Source organism: Erinaceus europaeus, chromosome 14, assembly GCF_950295315.1.
Source record: "Erinaceus europaeus chromosome 14, mEriEur2.1, whole genome shotgun sequence".
Classification (NCBI taxonomy): domain Eukaryota; kingdom Metazoa; phylum Chordata; class Mammalia; order Eulipotyphla; family Erinaceidae; genus Erinaceus; species Erinaceus europaeus.
Window position 1 is genome coordinate 39,047,070 of NC_080175.1, and position 27,502 is coordinate 39,074,571.

At 40.2% G+C, this 27,502-nt stretch overlaps 1 protein-coding gene across 1 annotated transcript in view; it reads right to left on the minus strand.

Moving 5' to 3' along the window:
- The window catches only part of ABCA13 (ATP binding cassette subfamily A member 13), a 594,731-nt gene that overhangs the window by 101,772 nt on the left and 465,457 nt on the right, over positions 1 to 27,502 (minus strand). The window contains 5 exon segments of the mRNA XM_007524553.2: positions 2,963 to 3,155; positions 12,630 to 12,883; positions 18,176 to 18,332; positions 23,426 to 23,541; positions 25,831 to 26,008. Of these exon segments, the coding sequence (XP_007524615.1) occupies positions 2,963 to 3,155; positions 12,630 to 12,883; positions 18,176 to 18,332; positions 23,426 to 23,541; positions 25,831 to 26,008 (898 nt within the window).

Sequence of the window (27,502 nt, forward strand, 5' to 3'; positions counted from 1 at the left end):
TCTACAGCACATGTTTTCTGGTCTAGGAGATAGCTCAGCAGATAGAGTACTGAAGTTATCATGTATCCTGGATTCAAATCCTGACAACACATGGGATCACTATGGACAGCACCCAAGGCAGCTCCACAGATGATGGAGCTTCAGCTTCTGCCATTGTCCTCTGAATATGCAGAATGAAATTGGGCGAGAAGTATCTCTGTAGCATTTTCCATGCACAAGACCATGGCTCATTTCCTAGAGTTCCATTCAAACCATTTCTGATGGTTAAATGCTGCTAACTATTGTCATATGCTAACTTCCTGGCTCCTTGTGTCTTAGGAAAGTGACTACTTCTGGATTTCTTGTTGCTATCCCAAATAACATAGAACTCAATTCTGTATAATCTCTAGACATTTATTGCTTCCTTGAATTACCACCTACTTTAATATATTTGCTTGTCCCAATCTGATGGAGCTCTCCCAACATTTGTTCCAGATCTGTCTTGCCCTATGTCACTTACATCAGACAAATGAGCTAACTGATCTGAGCTCACAGCCCTACAGCCTGGAACCACAGGCATAACCACTGTACACTTACCTTTCCAGACTTATACTGAAGTTTACATGTTTTCCTTTCTGTTAAGATTTAACACACACACACACACACACACACACACACACACACACACACACACACACACACACACACACACCTTGCACTTTCACCTACCATTCCCTCTGTCCTTTCTGAATTTACAGGTCCAAGGCACTCATGTGCCTTTTAACCATGCCTCTCTCCTGCCACTATGTAATCCTCTCTCTATTCATCATCTTTCATTTCAGGCCCAAAGACTAATTCCTAGAGGGGTAAGGGCTTATCACAGCCATCTATGTCTCTTTCATTTGCTTTTTTGTTTTTTATTTTGTGTTTTTAAATATCTTTATTTATTTATTACTGGATAGAGACAGAGAAAAATTGAGAGGGGTGGGGGAGACAGAGAGAGGGAAAGAGACAGAGAGACATCTGCAGCACTGCCTCACCGCTCATGAAGCTTTCCTTCTGCAGGTAGAAACCAGGGGCTTGAACCTGGGTTCTTGTACACTGCAATATGTGCACTTAACCAGGTGCACTGCCACCTGGCCCCTGATTTGCTTTTGCATAGTACTTCATACCTAGAAAACTAAACTGATGCTCATAAAATTCTAGTAAATAAAAGGCAAAAATAAGCAGAATCTTGGATCTTTTCAGGTATCTGCAACATCTCTCTGAAAAAGTTTTCCATGTTTTTTATTTCCCGAGCTCTTACTTTAAAACCATGTCATTTCTAATACTGATTTTGAAAGAATATAAAATATAATATTTAATGTGTGGGCAGTAGCACAACTGGTTAAGTGCACACATTACCAAGTGCAAGGACCCAGGTTGGAGCCCTCACTCCTCACCTTCAGGGGGGTCCGTTCATGAGTGGTGAAGCAGGTCTGCAGGTGTCTGTCTTTCTCTTCCTCTATCTTCCCTCCTCTCTCAATTTCTCTCTGTTCTATCTTTAAAAAAAAATTAGAAAGGGAAAAGGTGGCCAGTGGGAGTAGCAGATTCATAGTGTTGGCACCAAGACCCAGCAATGATCCTGGAGGCAATTAAAATATACATATTTAATAGGTGACATGAAGTGGCACAGCTGACTCTGTACACATTACAGACTCAAGTTCAAGCCCCTGTTCCCCACCTGTAGGAGGGAAGCTTTACTAGCAGTGAAGCAGTGCTACAGGTGTTGCTCTTTCTTCCAATCGAACTCTCCCACCCCTCTCAATTTCTCTCTATGCTATCATATAAAAGGGGGTGGTGGTGACTCACAATAGTTTAATGCACACAATACCATGCAGAAGAACCTGGGTTTAAGCCCATGCTCCTTACTCGCAGGGGGAAAAACTTCGTGAGTGATAAGGCAGGTCTACAAATGTCTTTCTCTTTCCCTCTTTATTTCCCCCTCTGCTTTCAATTTCCCTCTGGTCTATGAAATGAAGGAGGAAGTGAAAAGAAAAAAACTGGATCCAGGAGTAGAAGATTCATTGTACAGGCACAAAGCCCCAACAATTACCCTGGCTGCAATATATATATATGAAAAGATAGTAAAACTACATATCTAGCCTTAGAGTTGAAAAAACAAACAACAGTTGCATAAATGGGTATTTCCTTAACAACATGCCTTACCTACTCACTAGCAAACCACAGTGTGGGGCCTCTAAGAATAGCTCCACATCAATTTAGATTGTCCTGGTGGCCTTTCTGTTGCTCACAAGACCTGCATTAAGACCTGCCCTCCTCTCACAGTGGAACAGAGTGTAACTTTTAGTCAGATAAGGATCTCTGCACTAAATTTTTCTGGAGCTTGGAGTAACATGAATGTAAGGTACCACTTACCTTTCAACAGTTAATTAAAGGTAGTCCTTTCCCAAACTGATTTCCTTTTATGCATTAAACACAAATCAGGAAGAATTTGCATGGCTTCTGTCTGTTCTGATTAACTGTTTTTACTAGAACTAATGTTGTTTTGATGAAGAATAAGATCCTGCCTGAGACTATGGTGTTCTTGAACTTCCAATGGTAGCAATTTACAAGATGGAATTTAATTGCCACTGAGAGTTCATTAAAGTCCAAGTAGGAGAAGTGGTCTCCTTAATTAATTTACAAAGTATCTGCCATCAATGAAACTTTATCCTCATGACAGAGCCAAGAAATAATTAAAACACCATAATCACGTGAGATGTTTAAAAGAATGAAGCAGACTAAATCTTAGCAGTCAGTCTGCAAAGTTTTAATTAGGGAAACAAGTAGCACACTCTCTACCCAGGTTCTGTTTCTACAAATATGTCTGAAGTTGGAAGGACCCTCTGTTTTCAGATATTCTGGGAGTAGTACAAGCAGATCAACAATTAAGCTCTGGCAAGTTTGCAACAGGAGAGGGTAGAAATGAAGGCTTCTTTACCTCCCCTCTTGGTATGCCCAAACTAATGTCTTGCACTGCAGTGGTTCGCTTGAAGAAGCCTTGGTAGCTCTTACTCAGGTTGCACAAAACAAGGATGTCTCTGTTAGTTCTTCCTTTCAACACCCGCATTTGTTCTTTCTCAACATCTGTGTCCTTTGAAGCTGTGACAGTGCCTTGGAGAGCTGAATGACCCCTAAAGAAGATAAAAGTGAAAGTCAATTCACACTCAGGAAACAGTTCAGGAAGAGATGAGAGCAAAAATATGTCAGAGGCTCATCAAGCAGAAGGTGTCAGCTGTAGCATCAATTCTAATCCATGTGCTCCAGTCCAGTGTGTTGTGTACTGATGACCAAAACAAGCTGCTTTGCATCCCTTGAATGATAAGAAACTTAAAGTTCCTAAAAAAGACATTGGGTAGACCATACTAGAGCTATTTTTTAAGTTTTAATAATCCCAGTGCCATGCCAGATTTATGTGTTAAATACAAAAAGGAATTATTCACTTAACTATATCAACTTTCCCAAGTGCTTCTAATAGATGATTTGATAAAGTTGATTATATATGCAGATGCTCAAACATAGTATTTACACTACATCAGCTGGATTGTATAAACCCACAGTATACCATGTGCTCTGCAGAGCTCCTTGCTCAGTAAATTCAATATGAATTGAAATGAACACAAATTTAATTTTCAATTCTAATGAATTTTCTCTAAATCTGAGTTGTTTCTATTTAGAAACTTCAATTTTGTCATCTTCAACCTGATGAATTTCATCCTTCAAGTAAATTCCCATTTTCCCAGTAAGTGCAATATGCCAACATTTTAATAATTAAATGGGTAGAGAATAATGAGCTGGAGCTGTACCAATATCAAGTCCCTGGTTTTTGTCATTGTGATATCCATATAATATCTGTGCATTAAGGGTATAGGAATCATCTGTAATGAATTTATAATTCTCATGGTTCTTATTTAATTTTATTGTTATTATTACTTTTTTGTTGTTGGGGTGTCATTATTCCATGTCAACATTTTCAGCTAGACTGAGACAGAGACAGAAGGAAAATAACAGCACCAAAGCTTCCTCCAGTGCAGTGGGGACAAGAACCAGACCTAGTTGCCTACATAAAGGGAGAAGATCTTCACATACCATACATCAAACAAGATACTAATAACCAAAATTACAAAGAGCTCAGCAAACTTAGCAACACAAAAGCAAATGACCCCATCCAAAAATTGGCAGAGATTATAAAAAGAACATTCACTACAGAAGAGATCCTAAAAGCTAACACACACATGAAAAATTGCTCAAGGTTACTGACGTCAGAGAAATGCAAATAAAGATAACATTAAGATACTACCTCACCCGTGTGAGAATGGCATACATCAAAAAGGACAGCAGCAACAAATGCTGGAGAGACTGTGGGAACATTCCCACTGCTAGTGGGAAAGTAAATTGGTCCAACCTCTGTGGAGAACAGTCTGGAGAACTCTCACAAGGCTAGACATAGACCTTCCATATGACTCAGTAATTCCTCTCCTAGTGAATTTCCCAAGGACTTCATAACACCCAACCAAAAATATATGTATACACATATGTTAATAGCAGCAAAATTCTTAATAGCTAAAAATTGGAAGCAACCCTGGTGCCCAACAAGAGATGACTGTCTGAGAAAGCTGTGGTATATATACAAAATGGAATACTATGTAGCTATTAAGAACAATGAACCAACCTTCTCTGACCCATCTTGGATGGTGCTAGAAGGAATTATGTTAAGTAAGCTAAGTCAGAAAGACAAAGAGGAGTATGGGATGATCCCACTCATGAACAGAAGTTGAGAAAGAAAAACACTATGGGAAACTCAAAGCAGGAGTTGACTGAATTTGGAGTAGAGCATCAAAGTAAAATCCCTGGTTTGAGGGTGAGAGTAAATGTTCGGCTTCACAGGGTGAGGGGGGGAGGGCGGGAAGGATGGAAAGGGACACAGCCTTTTGATGGTGGGAATGGTGTTTATGAACACTCCTATTAATTTTTAGTCACATAAATCACTATGTAATTAATATGAGAGGGAAAAAATTGAATATCTCAAACTTTTTAATGCAAAAACCATAGGCTGAGTCTTCAATATGTTGACTCTCTTAAAAGCTTAGACCAAGGTGAACAGAAGCAACCGGTGGCACAGCTATATACAAATAATGTCAAAGGACATAAATTATGGTGATGTTGTATATGAGACAGCAAATGCTAACAAAAGGATATTTCAAAGTTAACCCAATTGCCAAATAATGTGATTATAGCAATAACTATCTATTGTCTTCTTAAACCCTAAGACAGCAGGAACCTCCTGCTTCCTCTATAGAGGCTATATTTCCCTAAGTCCTGGAAGCTCTAGGGTAGGGCTCACTTACATGCATGCTTCTCTCAGTTCATACCAAATGATACTGCATCTGATGATCCCAACCTAATCAACAGAACAAGTACCACCTCAGTATGCTTCACTTCAGACTGTGTGCAGAGACATTACTCTTGGAATGTCAACCCTTCAGCCTCATTACTCAGGTGAGACCTTTGCTTTCTTAGGATTCTCTAATTCCATTCCAGGTGGTTCACTTCCTAACATAGTCCCAAAACCTAGATATAGGCCAATTCCCATGAGATAGTGCATATGATCACATGTATCCATAAGTTAGGGCAAAATATATACCTGAAAGCAAAAGTGCGCAACAGTCTGCAGTGAGTCAGTATAAAGTCCATAATGAAATAGTGTCTACTTAGACTTAGATACCTTCCTCATCTACTTCCTATTACACTTCCATCACTCACTCCAAAACTAACCTTATCAAAGTAAGGACCAGAAAAGCTGAATAAGGACAGGAAAATGGCATACTTTAATGATGACTCTTTAGTCATTATCAGGCCACCCCCATCATCTGGAGCCCTATTCGGGGAGTCCTGAGATTCCTAAACAGACATGATATGCCTAGATCTTGAATAAATTCCTCTCTCTATTGTTACCAGTCATCTCTATCAGGAACAACACAATAAATCCCTTTATGGGCTTCTATAGGATCTTGCCCCCAACTTGGATCAGCAATGGTAGGGAATGTTCCATCTTCCAAAGGGAGGCTGGACAACATACCACAATAGCAGGGGAAGATAAAACTGGCTGCAATCTAGTGAAGTAACAGGAAAAAAAAATCAGCTAGTGTTACTTGGCTAAGGCTTAAGTTCCCATGCATAACTAGATTTTTGAAGGTCCTAGATTGTTATGATATTACCATTTCTAGGCCAACTTTTTCACTGAGGAAGAGAGAAGGGGAGATACACCAGCATACCAGAGCTTCTCCTGCTATTGTGGTACTCTCATGTGGTGCCTGGGCATGAACCTGGACTACCTGAATCTCAAGACACATCGTGTAGACTTGAGCTTGCATACAAGAAGTCCTGACTTTGATTCCTGGCACCAAAAATTCAACATCTCCTCCACCTCCTTTCTCTCTCTCTCTCTCTCTCTCTCTCTCCCCCCCCCTCTGTCTCACTAATATTTTTAAATATTTATTTTAATTTGATAGGAGAAAAATTGAGAGGGTAGAGAGGAGATAGGGAGGGAGAGAGAGAGAGAGAGAGCTGCAGCACTGCTTGAACATTCATGAAGCTGCCTCCCCTGCAGGTGGGGACTGTGTATTTGGACCCAGGACACTAAGCATGGTAATTTATGCATTCAACTGGGTGTACCATTACTCAGATCCCAATAATTTTTTTAAAGAAAGTAATGTTCAATCTACAAAGTAAAATCAATACAGGAAGTCTTTAATGTATAAATCACTTGATCCTACAGGTGTGTGAAGCACTCTCAAATCAGTCAAAGGAGAGTCTATATTGTAGGTTTTAAAAGAGATGAAACAAGAGTGGCTGAATCATACAACAACTGTTTTTGAAGGACAGCATTCTACCTGAAACACTATCATATATTAGAGATCTCATCTCAAGTGATAGAGTCCCATTTGAGAAAGTCTGAGACTTTTTTCAAACTGCCTCACTAGTAGATTAAAAGATGTTATAAATGTCATAAAATGGTTGAAAGAGGACATCTTATCACTACTGCATATCCAGCCTTTAATAGGGTTTCCAGTGGCACAGACCTAAGAAGTAATTTTTTCATAATTTCTCTCTTAATGCAGTTCTTTAAATTTTATTTATTTATTTTACTTACCACCACGGTTGTTGCTGGGTCTTGGTGCCTGAACTACAAATCCACTGCTCCTGGTGGCCATTTTTTCATCTTTTTTCTTTCTAGTTTTATTTGACAGAACAGAGAGAGATTGAGAGGAGAGGGGAGGTAGAGAGGGAGAGAGAAAGATAGACACCGGCAGACCTGCTTCAACACTCATAAAGTGTTCTTCCTAAAAATGGGGAGTCAGGGCTTGAAACCAGGTTCTGCATGCTCATGGTGATATGTGCACTTCACAAGGTGTGCCACCAACTCTTAATGCGATTAAAAGAAAACATGCAACATGAAAAAAAATAAAGCAACATATCTAAGCAGAAAGTAAACAAAGAAGAGAATTAGTTGAAGAGATGGACAGACTAGACCTTTTGGATATTTTAAGAGTTTTTCACCCCACGAAATTGGAATGCACATTCTTCGTGAATCCATATGGCATATACTAAAGGATAGACCATGTGTTAAGCCAGAAAGACAGTATCAACAAATTCAAGAACATTGAAATCATCCCAAGTATCTTCTCAGATTACAATGGTGTAAAGCTAATGCTCAACAACAAACAAAAAATTAGTAAGAGTCATAAAATATGGAAACTCAACAACATAGCTTAATAACCACTAGATAAAAGAGGAACTCAAGGGGAAAATTCAACTGTTCCTAGAAACAAAGGAAGATGAAGACACAAAACATCAAAATATTTGGGATGTAGCTAAAGCAGTACTTAGAGGGAAACTCATAGCCATACAAGCACATATTAGGGAACAAGAAAACTCTCAAATAAACAATCTGACTGCATTCCTTAAAGGCTTATAAGAAGAGGAATAAAGGAACCCTAAAGCAACCAGAAGGAATGAAATCACTAAAATTAGGGGGGAAATAAGCAACATAAAATATAAGAGAACCATACAAAAGATCAATGAAGCCAAATGTTGGTTCTTTGAAAAATTAAACAAAATTGACAAACCCTTAGCCAGACTCACAGAAAAGGGGGGGAGGGAGAAGACTCAAATAAATAGAATTGTAAATGGTATGGGAGATATCACAAAAGATACTACAGAAATGCAAAATACCATGCAAAGCTTCTATGAACAACTATAAGCCATCAATCCAGGGAACCTGTAAGAAATGGAAGAACTCTTAGAAACATATACACTTCCAAAACTGAACCAGAAAAAACTTCAAAACATAATGGACTAATCAGAGACAAAGAAGCCAAAACAGTTATAAAGAACCTTCCCCAAAATAAAAGTCCAGGTCCAGATGGCTTCCCAAATGAATTCTACAAAACATTCAGGAAACAGTTAATACCTATACTTTTAAAGCTTTTCTTAAAAAATGAGACACAGGAACACTCCCTTACACTTTCTATGAAGCCAGCATCTATGAAGCCAGATAGGTACACAACAAAAAAAGAAAACTACAGACCAATATCTCTGATGAACATAGATGCTAAAGTATTAATCTTTGATAAGAGAGCCCAAAGTATTAAATGGAGGAAGGAGGAGGCTATTTTCAATAAATGGTGCTAGGAAAACTTGGTTGAAACATGCAGAAGAATGAAACTGAACCACTTTATCTCACCAGAAACAAAAATCAACTCCAAATGGATCAAGGAACTGAATGTTAGACCACAAACTATCAAATACTTAGAAGAAAATATTGGTGCAACACTTCCCACCTAAACCTCAAGGTCATCTTTGATGACACAAACCCAAGGAAAACTAAAACAAAAACCAATGGGACTACATCAAATTTAAGAGCTTCTGCACAGCAAAAGAAACAAAGCAAACAAAGAGACCCCTCACAGAATGGGAGAAGATCTTCACATGCCATACATCAGACAAGAGACTAATAACCAAAATGTATAAAGAGCTCACCAAAGTCAGCAACAAAAAAAGCAAATGACCCAATCCAAAAGGAGGCAGAGGATGTGAACAGAATATTCACTACAGAAGAGATACAAGAGGCCAACAAACAAAAAATTTCTCTAGGTCACTGATTTTCAGAGAAATGCAAATAAAGACAACAATGAGATGCCATCTTACCTTTGTGAGAATGGCATACATCAAAAACCACAGCAGCAATAAATGCTGCAGAGGTTATGGGGACAAAGGAACCCTCCTGCACTGCTGGTGGGAATGTAAATTAGTCTAACCCCTGTGGAGAGCAGTCTGGAACACCCTCGCAATGCTAGAAATGGACTTTCCATATGACCCAGTAATACCTCTCCTAGGGATATATCCTAAGGACTTAATCACACCCATCCAAAAATATCTGTGTACACCTATGTTCATAGCATATTCATAGCAACACAATCTGTAATAACCAAAATCTGGAATCAACCCAGGTGCCCAACAACAGATGTGGTATACATACACAGTGGAATACTATCCAGCTATTAAGAATAATGAACCCACCCTCTTCGTTCCATCTTGGATGGAGCCAGAAAGAATTATGTTAAGTGAGCTAAGTCAGAAAGACAAAGATGAATATGGGACAATCCCACTCATAAACAGAAGTTGGGAAAGAAAAACTGAAAGGGAAATGCAAAGCAGAATTTGACTGAGTTTGGAGTAGTGCACAAAGTAAAAAAAACTCTGGGTACAAGATGAGGGTATATTTTCAGCTTCACTACAGGGGGTTGGGGGGAGGGACACAGACCTTTGGCTGTGGGAATGGTGTTAATATACACTCCTATTAACTACAAATTAAATTTTTAAAAAACAGGTCAATGAATTCAAGAGAAAAGGGTCACAGGAAGAAGAGACACAACAGTGTGGAGGTTATACAGGAGAGCACGCTGCTTCCTTCTCTATTTTAATTTATTGCCCAACAATACTTCAGACATCTTCATGAAGCCAATTTAAATATTATTTGGAATAACAAGGATATGAGGCCTCCCATTGGCACATTTGGTAGAGCTCACACATGACACTGAGCAAGGACCCAGTCTCAAGCCTTCAGCCCCCACCTGAGTGGCAAAAGCTGCATGAGAGCTGAAACAGTGATGCAGGTTTCTCTGTCTCTCTGTGTATCTCCCTTGCCTTTCAATTTTTCTGTCTATCCAACTAAACAAAACATAAAATATAGGATACTAAGGGTATAAGTATGTAGACAGACTATATTATATATCGATGTATGCAGATAAAATATATTCAGTATTTTCAATGTTATAATACCTAAAGTACAACATACACACAAAATGTAATATTTCACTATGATATATATGTATGCATATACAGAAATATAGGAATATCCTATCAGGAACATCAGCACAAACCCTCTTGTGGGTCTTCCCAGGATCTTACCCTTACCATAGAGCACCAAGGTTGGGACTGCCCCAGTCTCCTGAAGGGGCTGGGGAATCCTGCCCTGCCACTCAAGGAAAACTGGTCCTGAAACAGTGCAACCTACACTGTTCCCAGCTGTTAACATGAGCTGTGAGGTTAGACAAATAGGGACTTAGAGACTACACAAGCTCTGGTGCTAAATTATATATATATGCCCTGGGTCAGGAGATTGGAGGTAAACAGTTAATTCAATCCACAGAATAATTTCAAGAATAGGTGCTACTCTCTGCCCAAATCCAACTTTCTAGCCCCTTTCTCTACTCTGACAACATTTTTTATCCAACTCCATGCTAGCTATCAAACTCAAGCAAAAGTTACCATAGTCCTGGGCCCCTAGAAACATGCCTACAATGGGTTTCCTAGCTTTCTTCCACCCTAAGACCCCAAGCTCATCTGCTCTTTTCCTACTTTTTGGTTCCTGTTCATTAACCATTTTGCCTCACTTTACGTTCCACCACCTTCCAGACACCAAGTTGCAGATGCTTCTATGATTCCACCCTGACTTCTCTGTGCAGACAATTTCACCAGTGTGTTCTGAAACCTCACCTCTCCAGAGCTTTACCCAACCAGGGAAAGAAAGAGACAGGTTGGGGGGATTAATGGATTAATCTTCCAACACGCAATTAAAGAAGCCAGAACTCCTACCTTTTGCACCCTAAAAACAACTTTGATTCATACTCCCAGTGAGGGAGAAGTGATAGGAGGAAGAGTATGAGAGGGCTCTGAACTCCAGGTCCATCAGGTCCCAGAAAGAGAGAGAGGACAAAAAGAGGAGAGATACTGGTTGTACTAGTAGGGTTATGTGTGGCTTGGGGGCGGGGGAGGGAGAGGACTGGACCAGAAGGAAAAAGGGGGCAACTGTATACAGATGTAGACAAATAGTTGTAGAGATAGTTAATCCACGTCTGCAACCTTGGGAGAACCACGGTAGATTGTAATGGAGGAATCAGGGATTCAGAACTCTGGTGGTGGGAAGAGTGTGGAATCGTACCCCCATTGACATGTAATTTTGTAAACCAATATGAAATCATTAAGAAAGAAAGAAAGAGGGAGTCGGGCTGTAGAGCAGCGGGTTAAGCGCAGGAGGCGCAAAGCACAAGGACTGGCATAAGGATCCCGGTTCGAACCTCGGCTCCCCACCAGCAGGGGAGTCGCTTCATAGGCGGTGAAGCAGGTCTGCAGGTGTCTATCTTTCTCTCCTCCTCTCTGTCTTCCCCTCCTCTCTCCATTTCTCTCTGTCCTATCCAACAACGACAACAACAATAAGAGCAACAAAAGGGAATAAATAAATAAAATAAAAATTAAAAAAGGAAGGAAGGAAGGAAGGAAGGAAGGTGTATCTATTGACCGCTTAAGCCATTGACTTTCATAATTGCCTAATGAAGAAAGGAACACCATATTAACTGCAGTATGATCTGTCAAGCAGCAAGACAGAACAGGAAAGGGTATTAGCACTGATTGTCCTTACATTGCTGGTTCTCAGAGTTCATGTCATTTATTCATAAAACTAAATTATGTTATGGTATCAGTTCAGTTCACCCTAGATGCTACAACTGAAGCAAGGGGTAAAATGGCCAATTTAAAGAGAGGAAATTAAGCAATTGGAATGATTATCTCACAGCTGGGCACCTTCTCTTTTTGTCATTGCCCTTCCAAGGGTTGGGTACTCACTCCAATCAAAAAAGAGGGGCATAAAAACTTTCATCATGTGTGTAATGCTGATGAGTCACTATTTTTTTTGCCTCCAGGGTTATAGCTGAGGCTCAGTGCCAGCACTATGAATCCATTGCTCCTGGAGGCCATTGTTTCATTTTATTGTATAGGATAGAGATAAATTGAGAGATGAGGGGGAGAGAGAAATATAGAAACCTGTTTCACCGCTTGTGACACATTACCCATGCAGGTGGGGAGGCAGGAACTCAAACCAGGATCCTTGCAGGAATCCTTGTACTTAGTACTATGTGTGCTTCACTGGGTGCACTACTGCCTGGCCCCAGAGTCACATTTCTTATATGACAGCTTTCAGGTTGGAATCCCTGCTCCCCCTGCCAAATATATATATAGTCTTTCAAGAATGAGCCCTTAAGGCCTACCTTGACTTCTGCAGAAGGTCCCAGTGCAAAAAAATCCTCAGGATGAGAAGGATGGTACCTTGTGAGGCCAGCTGGACAAATATCCAGCCCAGGAAGTTCATCTCAAAAGGACTCACATAGGAATCAATGCCGAAGTTGTGGGTCAGGTCATACTTGATCTGATTGTAACAGAGTTCGATCAGCCCCTGACCCAGGCAGAACTGAGGGAAAATTGTAAAGACCCACTTGAGGATATCGTAGATGTTCTGTAAATTCTGCACAGTGAAAAAATAAAAATACAAAACAAATCAAATTAAATACTCTCCATAAGAAACTTCCATTAATTCTTTTTCAATCTGATCTTCAAGGTCTGGCCATCTAAGACATATCATACATAGCAGAGAACAAATTTACAAAATCGTTAACGAGATGCTTCTTAATAATTTCCATTTCTTACTTGTAATACAAGCTCATAATCTATAAATGGCTTTGATTATCTGATTTGGGGGCAACATAAAACTTTAAGAGGGCAGACCTCACCAATATGTCCCAGAATCACATCTCTCCAGAGCCCTACTCCACCAGGAGAAGATAGCAACAGGATGGGGATATTAAACCACCTGCCAACACCCACATCCAGCAAAAAAAGCAATTACAGAAGTCAGAATTCCCACCTGCTACACCCCCAAAAGAATTTCTGTTTTTATTTCAAGAGGGGAAGAAAGGTTAAGGGAAGGTTATCAGAGGACTCTGAACCCTAATTCCATCAGGACCCAAACAGAGAAGACAAAAAAAAAAAAAAAAGAAGGAAATTCAGTAGTATAGGTGTGACTTAGAAAAGAATAGAAGGCAGGGCCAAAGGAAAAAATAAATCTATATAGCCGTCAATCCATCTCTGTGACCTTGGGAGAACTACTGCAGCTTCCAATGGAGGGAATGGGGACACAGAACTCTATTGGTGGGAACGGTGTGGAATTATAACCCTGTTACATTATAATTTTGTAAATCAATAATAAAAATAAGGCATAAAAAAAACCTCCTAGAGTTCTGGCTGAGAAAACAGTATAATGGTTATACAAAAAGACTTTAATATCTTAGTCATTTAAGGTCCTAGGTTCAATCTCAAGTATCACCATAGGCCAGGGCTGTTGTTCTTCCTTCCTTCCTTCCTTCCTTCCTTCCTTCCTTCCTTCCTTCCTTCCTTCCTTCCTTTATTCTGTAGCTCCCTATTTACTAAATAAATAATAATGTTAAAAAGAAATGTGATGGGTGAGGAAACAACATAATGGTTCTGGAGAATTTCATGCCTGAGGCTCGTTCAATTCCCAGCACCGCCATATGCCAGAGCTGTGCAGTGCTCTGGTGCATCCCCTGCCTCCGTGTGTGTGTGTGTGTGTGTGTGTGTGTGTGTGTGTGTGTGTGTTTGTCTTTCCGATCTCACTCATAAAAATTTTAAAAAATTTAAAAAAGAAATGTGAAGCTGTATTGGTGAAATTTTAAATAAAAGGAATGTAGATATAATTTCTAGAGTCATTTTAGCTACATTTTTAAATTTGTTTTTGCAATTTTAATTTATTTCCCAGTACACTTAGTTTTTTTTCATGACTAATTACCACTATTTATAGATTGTAGCCATCCTTACAGAGGCTTATTAAACAATTTTCATAAAATTATGTCCATAGCACAAATATATCAACTTAAAGTACTTACTCTTACTGATTTTAAGACAGAAATAGCAAAATAATACAGTGTTAGCTTAGGAAACTGATAACAAAGGAAATGACATACCAGTGATTATGAATTTAGACCCAAGTCTAAGTATGATCAAGTATGAATACTGAGATGAAATATAAATGTAATGGTGTGTATCTGCATAAATTCTTGGAATAACATGAAGACCCTGATTATGAAGAAAGTAAATTACTGAAATTACAAAATTCCCTCTACTTACACATCTTCCCCACAACTGCAAGTTTCATCAAAGACAAAGATAGATATTCAAGATCCTAAGCTAATACTCAACTGCATATTCTATAGAAATCGGCCATCAGAAATTTAGTAAAAAGTGGAATGCCGAGGGCCAGTTAGTGGCGCACCTGTTTAGGTGCACATAATACTAAGCTTAAGGACACACACAAGGATCTGGATTTGAGCCCTTGATTCTTCAACTGGAGGGGGGTAGGTGTGGGGATGTTTCACAAGTGGTGAAGCAGGTCTGTAGGTATCTTTCTCCCTCTCTAACTCCCCCTCCACTCTCGATTACTCTTTGTCCTATCCAATAATATGGAAAAAAAAATGGACACCAGGATTAGTGGATTCATAGTGCTGGCACCCTGCCCCAGAGATAACCCTGGAGGCAAAAAAAAAAAATTAAATGCTCATATTATATTATGGTTCATATATGTGATGGTCAATTCCAGTTGTATTGGCTTTCAAGAATGGTCCAAAATCTTTTTTACTTTTTGATTCTGTAAGAACACATTGCTCTGTGACTTGAAAGGGAGTACAGTAACTACACGTTTGGATGAGGAGAAGTTCCAGGTTAAATCTTTGGCACCAGATTTGGCAGAGAATGCTCTGATTCTCTCTCTTTATCTTGTCAATAAATAAATACAATATTTTCTTTAAGAGAAGAAAATATTGCTTCATGACTTACAAAGAAACATTTGTAAGGATGGCATTTTTTATGCAACCTATATCAATATAAGGAGTGAAGGAAAATAAAAATCTTAGTAAAGGCAAAAAAAAAAGTCTGCATTATTTTTTTTCAAAATGTATTTGCCTGATTTTCTTTGGCACAAAGAAAAGTCTTTTTCAAAAATATTCAATTAATCAATGCACAACAGAGAGCCAGGGCATTGCTCTGGCACTTGTGCTGCCTGGAACTGAACTTGAGACCTCATGGCCAAGAGTCCTGTGCTTTATCAACTGTGCCACTTTTGGGCTACAAAGGAACAACATACATTGCTTGTTAAACCTAGCTCAAGTAAAAGGACACTGTTTAAAATTATAGATAACAATGTCTCCCCACCCATTACAATGCTAGGAGCTCCAAGGGGCAAGATTTTTTTGGATGTAGATGACCTTTCTTTGTTTTCCTTCTGTGGTCCCTATCCTTAGAGTGGACCTGCTTCACAACCCTTACTGCAAAATAACCTGCCCTGAGGTTGCTGGCTTTCTCCCCTTAGCTTATGACTGACATCATATGGTCAGTGTCCTACTAGAGATTTGACAGGCAGAGTGGGAAATTGCATTGCGCCTGTGCTAATTTCCACATTCTCCTGATGCTAAAATCAATTAATTGTTCCACAAGTTCTCTGTTTAAAGGCTAGACACACTGGTACAGATTAGTGTCAATAACAGATCTGTGCAAATCACCAAAACAGATTCTCTCCTTCACTGAATGCTTAATGAGTGCTTACATACTGCAGGGGTTCAATGTAAGCCTGAGACAAGACAACAAAAAGTGATATTTTTCATCTCTGGGAATCTCTGAACATCCCATTATGAGGTTGAGAACCTGCCCTATTTAAGTGGGGTCTGTCTCTGACTCATTAGAGATGAACCCAGCAGCCTATCTTGCAGAACTGTAATAGGTAAGACTTTTCTAGAGTATAATCTCAATCCATGGGTCAAACACATGGGACTCCAAATGAATCATGGTCCATCCAGAGAGTGAGGAGTCAGGAAGAAACAGTAGTTGGAAGTGAAAAAGGGAATGCAGGCAGGGAACAAATTTAAATAAGAGGTCATGAGACATTACAATATCTGAAGTCTGTTCCTGCAGGCAGCACAGGGGAGTGTGGAGGGTAAATGACATGTTAAAGCTGCAGAGACCAGGAGTCAGGCCTCAGGGGAAGAAGATAAGAGAAGGAGCATAACTGGCAGGGACAAGACTGATGTGTCAACAGAGAAGCATCAGGATAGACCTACAAACCTGCTGGAAATGAAAACAAAAACAAAAGAAAACAAACAGACAAAAAAAACTGCTTGCTACAGGAAGAACAACAGGTTCTTGCTCAACAGGTAGGACATAGCAGTCAGGTGCCTATGGCCCCAGGTTTGGTCCTGCACATGCTAAGGTGGTAAGGTGGTACTCTAGCTTCCCTATTCCCTCAGGAAAATGAATGGATGAATGGATGAATGAATGAATCAGTGAATCAATGAATGAATGAACTACTTTTAATGCTACCAAGGGTATCACTGGGGCTCAGTACTGACACCAGAAATTCTTGGCTCCTGGTGACCATTTTATTTCTTTCACCTTTATTTCTATTTGACAGGACAGAGAAAAATTAAGAGAGGAGGGGGAGATAAGAAAAGAGGGAGAGGTCATCTCCTTCAGGAACAACATAATGGGCTCCTTTGTGGGCCCCAGCAGGCCCTTGCCATCACTATGGATCAACAACGGTTAAGGACTACCTAATTCTTGGAAGGACCTCACCAATACTGGAACCCCATCTTTCCAGAGCTCTGCCCCACTAGGGAAAGATAGAAACAGGCTGGGAGTATGGATCAACCTGCCAATGTCTGTGTTCAGTGGAGAAGCAATTACAGAAGCCAGACCTTCCACCTTCTATAGCCCATAATGATCATGGGTCCATACTCCCAAAGATATAAATAATAGGAAAGCTCCCAGTGGGAGGGATGGGATATGGAACCCTTGTAGTGGGAAATGTGTGGAATTTTATCCCTCTTATCCTATAGTTTTCTCAATATTTTCTACTTTATAAATAAATTAAATTTAAAAAAAGAAAGGGAGAGAGAAAGATAGACATCAGCAGACCTGCTTCACTGCTCATGAAGCATCCTCCCTGCAGGTGGGGAGTGGGGGCTCAAACCCGGATCTTTGCACATGTGCTTAACCAAGTGCACCACCACCACTGCCCCCCTGAATGAATTTCTTTTTAAAAAATGACTAATATTAAAGGCCTATTGGAAAGAGAGAGAGCTCTTTGAGACAGGCAATTCCTTCATCTGGAGAAATGTTCCTTAACCACAGACTAGCCTTTTACTTCCAGCACTGTTGAAAGTAGAAAACCATTGCTCCACAGACAACAGGGAAGATGGTGAAAAAGCCCCCCACATGCAGACCTTCTGGGGTATAAGTGGAATAGAAAACATTGCAACCAATGCTAACTTGTAGAGGGCTGGGCAGTGCCACACCCAGTTGAAAGCACAAATCACCATTGCTAACTTGGAGCACCTCAACCCAGAGAAATGAATGTCTAACCCCCACTCGCTCAACATCTCAGACACTTCCTCAGTCTTCCAAGCATCAATCAGTGACTGGCCAACAAGCAGGGAGATGGCTGAGAACACTGGCCCTCACTGGTGGAGAAGTAAAAACTATATCTTTTGTCAGTTGTTAGCAGTCAGGCCCTGGATTTGATAATAACACAGATATCTGTGTTCATCTAAGTTCATTCCTCTTTGTGGATATTCAATATGATGAATACTAGTGCATTTCTGTCTAAGGTCTGTTGCCAATGCAGTAGAGTGGGTCTGAGTAAATCTTCTTCTCTCCCCAGACTATGGAGAGAGGATGCTCAATGGAGTCCACTGACCTGAGCTTTGGAGATGATCGCCAGGAGGCGGGGCATGATGGTCATCAGCATGGTGCAGAGACCAAAGATGAAGTTCACAGAGATGTAGGAGATGAAGGCGACATCTGAACTGGAGAAGATTCTGGACATTAGGTACATCCACGGAAGAGTGGCATATCTGAAAAGGAGATGAGAAAATAAAAAAAAAATATTTTACTATAATAGTTATATGGAAAAGGACTGAATCACAGGGGCTTGGTGGTGGTGCACCTGATTAAGTGCACATGCTACAAGGTTTAAGGGCTTGGCCTGGGGGCTCAAGCTCCCAGTCCACACTTACAGGAGGGAAAACTTCACAAGTGGTGAAGTAATACTTTAGGTGTTTCCCTTTTCCTCTCTATCGTCCCCTTCCCACTCAATCCCCCCTCTTAGACCTACTTATTTATTTACTATTGGATAGAGACAAAGAGAATTTGAGAGGAGCAGGAAAGACAGAGAGGAAGAAAGGGGCCAGGTGGTGGTATACCTTGTTAAGTACACACATTACATTGCACAAGGATTCAGGTTCAAGCCCGTGGTCCCCATCTGCAGGGGGAAAGCTTCACAAGTGGTAAAGCAGGGCTGAAAGTATCTCTCTGTCTCTCCTTCTCTATTTTCCCCTCCCTTTTCAATGTCTCTCTATCCAATAATAACTAAAAATATTTTAAAAGGAAAATAATAGAAAACATATATAAAGAAAATAAAGAAGGAAAGAAACAGAGACACCTGCAGCCCTGCTTCACCACTCATGAAGTTTCCCACCTGCAGGTGGGATACAGTAGCTTGAACCTGGTCCATGTGCACTATAATGTGTGCACTCAACCAGGTGCACCACTGACTGAATTATAAGTGTCCTTGGGTCAAAAGATATACCCATCATGTTTCAGGAAATGCACTGCATATGAAATAATATACACACAGCAGGTTGGAATCTTCTTTTAATAATAATCAGCATCATCATTTTGGGCATGAAGAGAATTGTAATGAATGAGATGGAGGTGAGAGCTTTAAAATAATTTTCCTTCAGCAGCCTCTATACTAAATAACAAAACAATAATGGAACGGGGCAGTGATGCACCTGATTGAGTGCACATGTTACCATGTACAAGGACCAGGTTCAAGTTCTCAGTCCCACCAGGAGGGCAAAAGCTTTACAAGCAGTCAAACATTGCTTTAGGTCTCTATCTTCCTCTCTATCTCCCTCATTCTTCTAAAATTTTCTCTGTCTCTATCCAATAAAAAAATAAGTAAAATATCTACATAATGAAATTATAATTAAACAATGAAGCTAGATTTTTTACATAGAGATGATCCATGGATTATTGGTAATTTAAGTTATCCAAGCTTTCCTTTGAAATATTCTATTCGGAAAGCAGCCTCTGCCTCCACCTGCTCACATTCACCACACACCTGTGTTCTCCTTTGTCTCTCCTTCAGTTTCATAAAGCAAGTTCTTGCCTCTTTCATGCAGCTTCTGTGACAAGTAAGTGAAACAGTATTTTTTACCAGAGCACTGTTCAGTTCTGGTTTGTGGTGGTGCAAGGGATTGAACCTGGGCCTTTGGAACCTCAAGCAATGACCCTCTGCCTTCAAAGTATTTTTCTAACTAATATATAAGCCTTGATATCACTGTGTGAGCCCATCTGGGGAGGATATCTGCTGTAAATGCTTTGAAATCCCTTTTTAGGCTGAGCCAGCAATCACTCTGGATTAAAACTATAGATCTAAACCACACCCTGGAACAGCATGTGACAACTTCCTTCTCTTGCCCCATATGTTAGTGCTATAAATAGCAGCAGATAACCATTTTGCTCTTCTCAATCCATTTCTACAAAAGACCAGGCATTTCATGATTACCTAGAATACAGGGAGCCTTACTTACCTAAATTAAGGGCACTTTGTTAAGGTTTGCAGGGTGGGGTTAAGAGCACTGGAGTAACAGCATATCACAGAGTACCCATGTGAGCAGTGTGGTGTAGGGGACAGAAAGAGATCAGCATGGCCTTCAGCAAGGATGCAATGAGGAAAGTGGGAGCCTCCTTGTCCTGCAAGGTACTTTGATTCTGTTTTTGTTTGTGAGACTTTATAGACCTAATCTTTTCACATTCTATCAATAAATTTTTGATTGGCTTGTCTAAGACCTGCTCATGATCTTAAACTCCAACTCTTTCAGGGACTCAGTCTTCCTGAGATTATTCTTGAGTTCCCTGTGCCTCAGGGCTTTTGTGGGGTGTCCTGAAGGTATAGCCTTCAAGATGCTTGGGAGACAGTGACCCAGACATCATCGTCATCATCATCAATCATTATCATTTTACCAGAGCACTGTTAAGCTCTGGCTTATGGTGGTGCTGGGGATTGAACCTAGGGCCTTTGGTGCTTCAGGCAGAAAAGTCTTTTTGCATAACCACATGCTATCTCCTCAGCCCACTTCTGTCACTAGGAATCAGCCTTTCAAAGTTTTGTTTGTGATTGGGCTCCCATGAAATGAGAGTTCCTATTTAAATCTGGACTCTGCAGTCCCTTGTGTGATACTCTGCAGTGTAGTCTTCTTCCCTTTGCCTCTTCTACTCTGATAGTATTAGCCTGACCACCTGATACCCAAGTACTCTTTTTAGATCTCTTGTCTCTCTGGCCTAAGAATTGCTCATCTGAGGTTTACATCCCCTGTGACCAATACATATCTGCAAAACATTCATAGAGGGGATTGGGAGATAGCTCTCACAGTATTTTCCCATGTGGTAGGAACCGGGTTCAAGTTCCCTGCCACCACAAGCATGAAATGTTGTTGTGCTATCTGTATTTTTCTTCTTTCCTCTCTTTCCTTTCTTATCCTTCATCTGTATAAAAAGGGGAAGGAGGGAGACTGGTGGTGTACCTGGTTGCACATTACAGTGTGTAAGAACCTGGGTCACCACCTGCAGGGGGAAGCTTCATTACTAGTAAATCGGTGTTACAGGTTTCTCTTTCTCTCCCTCTCCCTCTCTTTCCCTCTCCTTCTTTCTCTCTATCTCCCCTTTCTCTCTCAACTTCTCTCTGTCTCTATCCAAAATAAATAATATATATATATATTTTTTAAATGGGGAAGGGGAGCCCACAGGGAGTGGTAGAATTGTATAGGCACAAAGAAACAACAAAACATTGGTGGTGACAAAAGGAAGAGAAAGATATACAAACCACCCAAATTCAGTTGAAATATGAAAAATGTTACAGACATACATGTGCAGAAAAAGTCTTAGTTTCATTCAGACATGCCAAAAGGCTCAGAAGAAAAACATATTTAAGGAAAAATCCTCCAACAGGTTTCTTGGATCTATCTAGTCATTTGATTTTGTTTAAGCATCAAATTTCCTTAAATTTAATGAAATTGGGACCAGGTTGTGACACACCTGGTTAAGTGCACATATTACAGTGTGCAAGGTCCTGGGTTTAAGCTCCTGGTCCATTTACAGGGGATAAGCTTCACTCCAGGTGAAGCAGTGCTACAAGTCTGTCTCTTCCCCTCTCTTCCCCTTGTCTCTCAATGTCTCTCTGTCTCTATCCAATAATAAATAATTTTTTTAAGTTTCAAATAAACAATGAAATCTAGTTTTCTAAATTTCTAAAATTATTTATTGCAAAATATATTTATTTACATATAAGGGCACTGGTAGGACTATCTTTACAACCATAAAATGAAATGAAACCATTTCCTTGCAAATTCACATCTATAAATCTGTCAGGGCTGGGGATATGGAATTATCTGTAAATATCTGTCCAGTGGAGAAACAATTACATAGCCCGCCTTATGCACCTCCCAAATAATTTTGGTTCATACTTCCAGAAGGGGAAATGACTAGAGGGCTCTGAACCCCAAATCCACCAGGATCTGAAGTGTCTGTCACCAGGAATCTTGTATTTATACCTTCACTGAAAGAAAAGTGAATCTGAAAAATACCAGAAGAAGCCAGGCACAGTTTCTCTATGTGACAGAGAAGAGTAAAAATAGGAAGAATATTTGGAAGTAGTAATAGGTATAGGTGTAACTTCAATTTCCAATATAGGAGACAGGGACATGAAACTCTGGTGGTGGGAATTGTATAGAATTGTACCCCAATTATCTTTTAATTTTGTAAATAAATGTTAAATCACTAGAAAAAAATCTTTCTGTCGGAAACATAAATTTCTGACTGGATACAATAAGCATTCAATCATAATATTTAGTTTCCATAAGATTTTTTGTTGTTTTAGGATTTTTTCCTCCAAATAATAAGATAAATTTGATAGTAATTATGTTGCTACCTCAAACTACTCTATTTTGTCAGTCACTGTATGCTGGGAGTGGATCTAAGAAACTGATATTTAAAGAAAACAATATTTACAAGGTCCTTTTCTTGCCTGTCATCTGTTAATCTAAAAATTACATCCATTTGCTTCTATTAAATTCTACCCCCTTGATTAGATGTTTCAGATCACTGATATGACTGTAATGTGTATAAAATCATTTTAATTATAATCTTTGGCTGAAAATAAAGCAAGTTGCTTTATTCAAAATATGTTTCCCCTTGAATTATGATGAGTATGGGAACTATATCTTGTTATTTTTAATGAAGTATCCCTAACATACCTAGACTGGACACAGGCAGACAGACCACAGAAAAAGGCACACAATTAATTATAAATTCCTGATGTCAGTTTGGTTGTGAGGTGTAATACTGGGATCACTACTAGTGAGTCTGACTCATTAGCAAAATGAAAATTCCATACAGTCATTTCACTGCTTTTTACTATCATTCCATGGCCAAAAAAATGATTAAAGTTATACAAAACATTTCCAAATTAGTATTTACCATCAGAAAGGAAAAAGTAAGCCACACAGAGTTTCATGAGAAAATCTCCTCAAAAGCAATTTGAAATCACTGGATTATGTGTTTGAGCCACTGCTTAATGTCCAAGAGAGAATAAAAGAGAATCTTTTTCCAATGCACACGTTCATCAAACAGCTTGGGGAGAGAGACTTTCTGAGCCAGGGCCAAAATCATCTTGACTGAAAGCGGGGCAACCCCCCCCCCCCAGCCCTTCCACAGGACATTCATCATCTGCTCAGGCTGTTTGCTCAGTGTCCCTTATAGAAGCAACATAATTGCTTGAGACGAGAGGAAATCATGAAGCTGACAGCAGGTCCAAAGCCATCCTGGGTGTGTGCTCTCTGCGAAAACAAACCATAATTCTACAGCTGAGTTTTTCATCACATACCCGAAAAGTGCCAGCAGGAGGGTCGTGGCTGCCAAGTTCTCTCGGAAAGTAAAAGCCGTTAACTGGAAGGCGACAATAATGGCAACGCACAGGCAGACGGAAACCAAGTAAAAGAGCTGAGGGAAGATAAATAAATAAATAAATACATAAACATACAAACAAACAAACTGGGGGGGGTGAGGACTGAAGATTTTATTCATGAATCTCACATTCACATTTCTGTTGAAACGTCCTTCCTACTTTGCAACATCATAAGTTTCAAAGCAGTAGATTGTGTCCAGGAGAGTCCAGTTTGGGGAGAAAATGTGCTCTGTCAACCACCATTTCCTGAAGCCTCAGGAAGTGGTTTTATTTGGAGATAGTGCCCTTAAAAGGGTGATCAATTTTAAGGTCATTATGGTGAGTCCTAGTCCAGACCTAATAGTGTCCTCATAATCACAGGAGACAGTACATAGATACAGTGGCAGGGACCCAGCCAGGGTGATGACTCAGGTAGAGGATGACCATCCACATGACACAGAGAGGACTCAGAAGAAGCCAGGAGAAGCCTCAACTCCATCTCAGGCTTCCAGCCTCTGGAACAATGACCAAATGCATTAAGTCCTTCAATGTGTGGGATTTTGTGACTTCAGCCCCAGGAGACAAATTCAGCTGCCCATGTTACTTCTTTTGGGAAGGTTCTAATAATATAAATACCTTCCAAGAAATGTGGTTTCTCTCTATTTTTCAAATCATAAAACAACTCAGCCTGCCTCCCAGACATAGCCTGATCTTGAAGCCAATACCAAGCCATCCTTGGGTATCCTCAAGGCATCTGGTCCCAAGTCTCCTCCCACTGGCATCAAGGAGACTGGCGCTTGGCTCTTTCTTCCTTTCTCAGCTTAAGTGCCAATTCCCCAGAACCCTCTGTAGATCTCCTAATTTTAAGTTACATTCCTCTGACTCTCTCAGTAAACCTAAACCAGACTCACTATAACATGTGCACTCATTTATTTGATTTATATTCCATCCCTTATAATAATACAAGCTCCACAAGCAGAAAGAACTTTGTTTAGGGACAGGTGGTGGTACATCTGGTTGAACATGCATGTTACGATGCTTGAGGACTTGAGTTCTAGCCCCTGCTCTCCACCACAAGATGGAAGCTTTAGGAGTGATGAAGTTGGTCTGTGGGTGCTTCTCTTTCTCTTTCCTTTTTTAAGTTTCTCTCCCCTCTCAATTTTTTTTAAATTTATTTATTTATAAAATGGACCGACCAGTCAACGTCCATGTTCAGCAGGGAAGCAATTACAGAAGCCAAACCTTCCACCCTCTGCAACCCACAATGACCCTGGGTCCATGCTCCCAGAGGGATAGAGAATGGGAAAGCTATCAGAAGAGGGGGTGGGATATGGAGATTGGGTGGTGGGAATTGTGTGGAGTTGTACCCCTCCTACCCTATGGTTTTGTTAATTTATCCTTTCTTAAATAAAAAATAAATTAAAAAAAAAAATGGGAATGCTGACAATACCATAGCATAAGAGGGGTACAATTCCCACCACCAGAGCTCCATATCCCATCCCCTCCCCTGATAGCTTTCCTATTCTCTATCCCTCTGGGAGTATGGACCAAGGGTCATTATGGGATGCAGAAGGTGGAAGGTCTGGCTTCTGTAATTGCTTCCCCACTGAACATGGGCATTGGCAGGTCGATCCATACTCCCAGCCTGTCTCTCTCTTTCCCTAGCCCTCTCAATTTCTATCTGTCTTACTTTTAAAGAATTAAATAAATTTGCTGTGCTGTACACAGCTATGTTCCCAATAACTTAAATTCCTTAACACATTTATTACAGATGCACAAATATAACCACTGAGCATGGTAGTGGGTGAGTTGTATAAATATATACCTGCTGTTTTACAATCTTTAGACTGCTATTAAGTTATTAATAAAGAATAAATTAAGGGGGCAGGTAGTGGTGCACCCGGTTAAGCACTTATAGTACAAAGCATAAAGACATGCACAAGGATCCAGGTTAGAGTTCCTGCTCCCCACCTGCTAGGGGGAGGCTTCATGAATGGTGAAGCAGATTTTCAGGAGTCTCTCTTTCTCTCTCTCTCTCTCTCTTTATTCCCTCCGTCCCTCAACCCCCGTCCTCTTTCAATTTCTCTCTGCCCTTTCAGACAAAAAAGAAAGAAAATGGTAGGGATAGCCACCAGGAGCCTTGGATTTGGAGTGCCAGCAATGAGCCCCAGTGATAACCCTCATGGCAATTTAAAAAATAAAAGAAATACATTTACAGCATATAATGCACACAAATGAATAACACAGGTGGTGAAAATTTGCAATAACTTCATACACACACACACACACACACACACACACATGGATTAACAGCATGGAAGCACAAAGCATATTCCAAATCCTACCATGTCATACAGGAAGTTAGTAAACCAGTATGTTCTGTAGCCCAGGCCACTTATGTGCTGTAACCTCTTGGCTCCGGTCACCCTGTCCCTCACCACGGAGCTCCCGATAGATGCAGAGAGGATGGAGAAACCTAGCACGATGCAGAGGGCAACGCCACACTGACGGATGCTTTCCAGGCTGTGGGCAAAACACAACAGCTCATCAGACTCTGGGCAAACTGAACAATCTTCTTTCTTTCTAAAAAATATTTATTTATTTATTTATTTATTTATTTATGCATCCATTCAATAAAGACAGAGAAATTGAGAAGGAAGGGAAAGATAGAGAGGAAGCAGAAAGAAAAGGAAAGGAGAGAAGCAGAATGATACCTGCAGCCCTGCTTCAGCACTTTTGCAAAGCTTCCCCCCGACAGGTGGGAACTGGGGCTTGAACCTTGTTCCTTCCACATTATAATGTGCCACCACCCCACCCCACATCTTTCTTTCTCTTCATAATAATCAGGCATGAGGACAATAGCAGTAATGTTATTGGAAATTTATGGGCTGAAGAGACACCATAATGACTCTGCAGAAACCTCGCTTGCCTGAGGCTCCTCTGTGGCCCAAGCTTCAATCCCCAGCATCACCATAAGCCAAAGTTGAGCAGACACCTGGTTTCTTTCTCTGTCTCTCCCTTCCTCTCTCTTCCTCTGACATTCTCTCTGTATCTCCTTCATAAATAAATAAATAAATAAATTTTAAGGGGATACATAAGGGTTTGCCAATATTTAAAGAGAAAGAAAGAAAAGAAAATGTATGATTCTCCAGACATGTGTGGTTTCTCTCATAAAATCCCTTCAGCTACCTTTTGAATCACAGCATGTTGTTGCCAGCTTAGAGAAGACACAATGAGGGGCCAGGTAGTGGGATACTTGGTTAAATGCGCACATTAATAGTACACAAGGACCTGGGTTCAAGCCCCTGGCCCCCACCTACATGGGGAAATCGTCATGAATGGTGAAGTAGGGCTGCAGGTGTCTCTGTCTCTTTCAGTCTCTCTACCACCCTCTCCCCTCTCAGTTTCTCTCTGAATCTATCCAATAGTAAGTAATTAAATTAAATTAAAGTAAATTAAAATATTTAAAAAGAGAAAGAGAAGACAGAAGGAGTTGTGCAAATCTGAAAGGCATTTGGAACTGGTTTATTATAATGTCTACTCTTAATTACTGAGCCCAACTCCCACCTATGATGGAAGACATTCACAGAGAAGCTATTGCCCATTTGGAGACTACCTATCCTATAGCAGTATCTGCAGATGCAAGAGAGAGATCTTAGTTTCCATTCCACACATAACTGGCCTATCTCTGAATTTTGCCTCTCAAAAGAACAGATTTGGGAATTGATGGAGGTAATATCATAATACACCTTGTAAAATATCTTCATCATCTTTGTTTTGATGATCAATAGCAAAGGAATGGAAAACCAGAGCACCACTTAGCTCTGGCTATGTGCAATATGGGAATTACACCTGGAACCACAGGCATGCAAACCCTGTGTCCTACAGCTGAGCTTTCTCCTTAACCTCTTGGTTGTTTTTGCTGTTGTTGCTAAATAGACAGAGATAATTTAAAAAAAAAAAAAAGCAGAGAGGTGTGTGAAAGAAATAACAGCACCAGAGCTTCCTTTCACTGTG